Below are 1,781 nucleotides of genomic sequence, written 5' to 3' on the forward strand. Positions count from 1 at the left end.
GGTGGCCTGGGTGGCCTGGTTTTTCATTTTTCCACAATTTAATTCCCTGACTTAAAGATTATTAGCAAAAAATGTATTTATTTCGATAATTATGTAATTTATTTAAATTAAATTGCACTTCATTTAAGTATATCCGATTCTAATTTGAGTTGCTGAGCTAAAAATTGTGGAATTGAACCATGAATTTCATTCTTTTTCGTTCCACTGAAAACAGAACTTATCAAACTTGTCCCATCATCCTATATAAGCTTGGTTTTCACCTGGACATGCAATTTTGAAATTCTCTTGCACTTCTTAAAACTCCATGCATAAATCATTTTTCTTTATCACGTTAATGCTATTGCACTTCTTCCAACTCTGTCACCTTTTCACTGATGTTATAATGTTAAATCATATATATGTAGCGAACACGAGACACACAAAACCACATTAAAGTATTAATTTTAAGCACTTAAGCCCAACACGACTGAAGTAATCACTGTTGAGAATGAAAACTATATCTCTTAGTAATTGTATAAAGAAAATCTATAGATACTGCTTTTAAGGCACTCCCTGGCGATTTACGGCTTCAGTGGCTGAGAGCTCGGCCTCGGAAGAAACAGCAGCACCTGAGGGAGTGGGTGCATCAGTGGCGCCAGCTCCACGACCTGGCTTGGGTTCTTGATGGCCTTCAGTGCCATAACCCTTACGCTTATAGTCTTCCAAATCCTTATATTTCACGTAGGGACTGTCCTCCATTGGAAGAAGCTCTTCCGTGCTGCTGCTTTCCTTAGCTGATTCGTTATTTTGAGTCTTTTTCTCTCTGTTTTCTTCCTTATTCTCCATGTTCGTTTTACTACTTGCTGAGCCTCTTCTGCTCGGTTGTTGCATTATATATTGTAAGGCTTTGTTTTTCCTTTAGCGATGCTTTTGGCACCTGGAACACACGTGGTGCTCCAATAGAGATTTCCGGAAGCGTGGCTACTTTCTCTTTGGAAGAAGCTAGAATTTAGAAGCTTAATATTAGTATTAATATTAATTAATTAATAGGTGCAAGGAAAGGCACCAATACCAATCGACGGGTAAGGAGAATTATAATAGACCGCCATTGCCCACTTGACAACGCTGCAGCACTAAAGGTCTCATCATCGCTTTTGAGATAGGAGAGTTGGGCACTTTGCCAAGAGACTGGCGTCAAAGGCAACTCCGTTACTCCACCACCGGTTGGACCAAATATATATGGGTTAGTGTCAACGGCACCCAGCCCTTCCTTGACTCGTTCACTGTTTGTCTCTGCCCGTGAGCATGGCCAAATAACAAAATAGAAGGAACGCGCCCAAAAATGAAAGAAAGGGACGTATAGACTATAGCCCAAAGCATGACCCAGAAAAAAAAAAAAAAAAGACTGCAATGCAACGAAGAGAGGACAACTTGGGTTGATCGAATGATCAGCTCATTCGTCTGTTTAAGTAAGTGTTGGGAGTTCGAATTCCGTCTTGTGCATGCAGTAATTTATTAGCCAACAACAAATCTATAAATGAACTCAAATCTACCATGGATTAGTCTTTAACTAGGAGGCAAATAAAAAATGAATTAGGAGTGTGAAACGGACCAGTACTATTCATTAGGCCCAACCAATTATTTTGGGTTAAAGGAGCTGGACAAGTTATTGTTTGAAATAGCTGTTCAGTTCATCTAGAGAAGTCTGTTTATTATTTTTTTTTTCTGAATAGCATTTTATTCGTAGCGAATTAATCTTGATATTGGGAGAAAGAAAAAACGGAGACAATTTTAATTTTAAA

General features: G+C 38.6%; 1 protein-coding gene across 1 annotated transcript; it reads right to left on the reverse strand.

Annotated features, from left to right (window-relative positions):
• LOC107641664 lies at positions 272-879 on the reverse strand. Its single transcript, XM_016345141.2, has one exon. The coding sequence runs from the start codon at positions 868-870 to the stop codon at positions 541-543; it is 330 nt and encodes a 109-aa protein (XP_016200627.1). The 5' UTR covers positions 871-879; the 3' UTR covers positions 272-540.

The sequence above is a fragment of the Arachis ipaensis genome, chromosome B05, assembly GCF_000816755.2.
Source record: "Arachis ipaensis cultivar K30076 chromosome B05, Araip1.1, whole genome shotgun sequence".
NCBI classification, from domain to species: domain Eukaryota; kingdom Viridiplantae; phylum Streptophyta; class Magnoliopsida; order Fabales; family Fabaceae; genus Arachis; species Arachis ipaensis.

Bases quoted from the DNA above. Each gene is read 5' to 3' on its own strand.
- LOC107641664 (XM_016345141.2), bottom strand. From the start codon at position 870: ATGCAACAACCGAGCAGAAGAGGCTCAGCAAGTAGTAAAACGAACATG.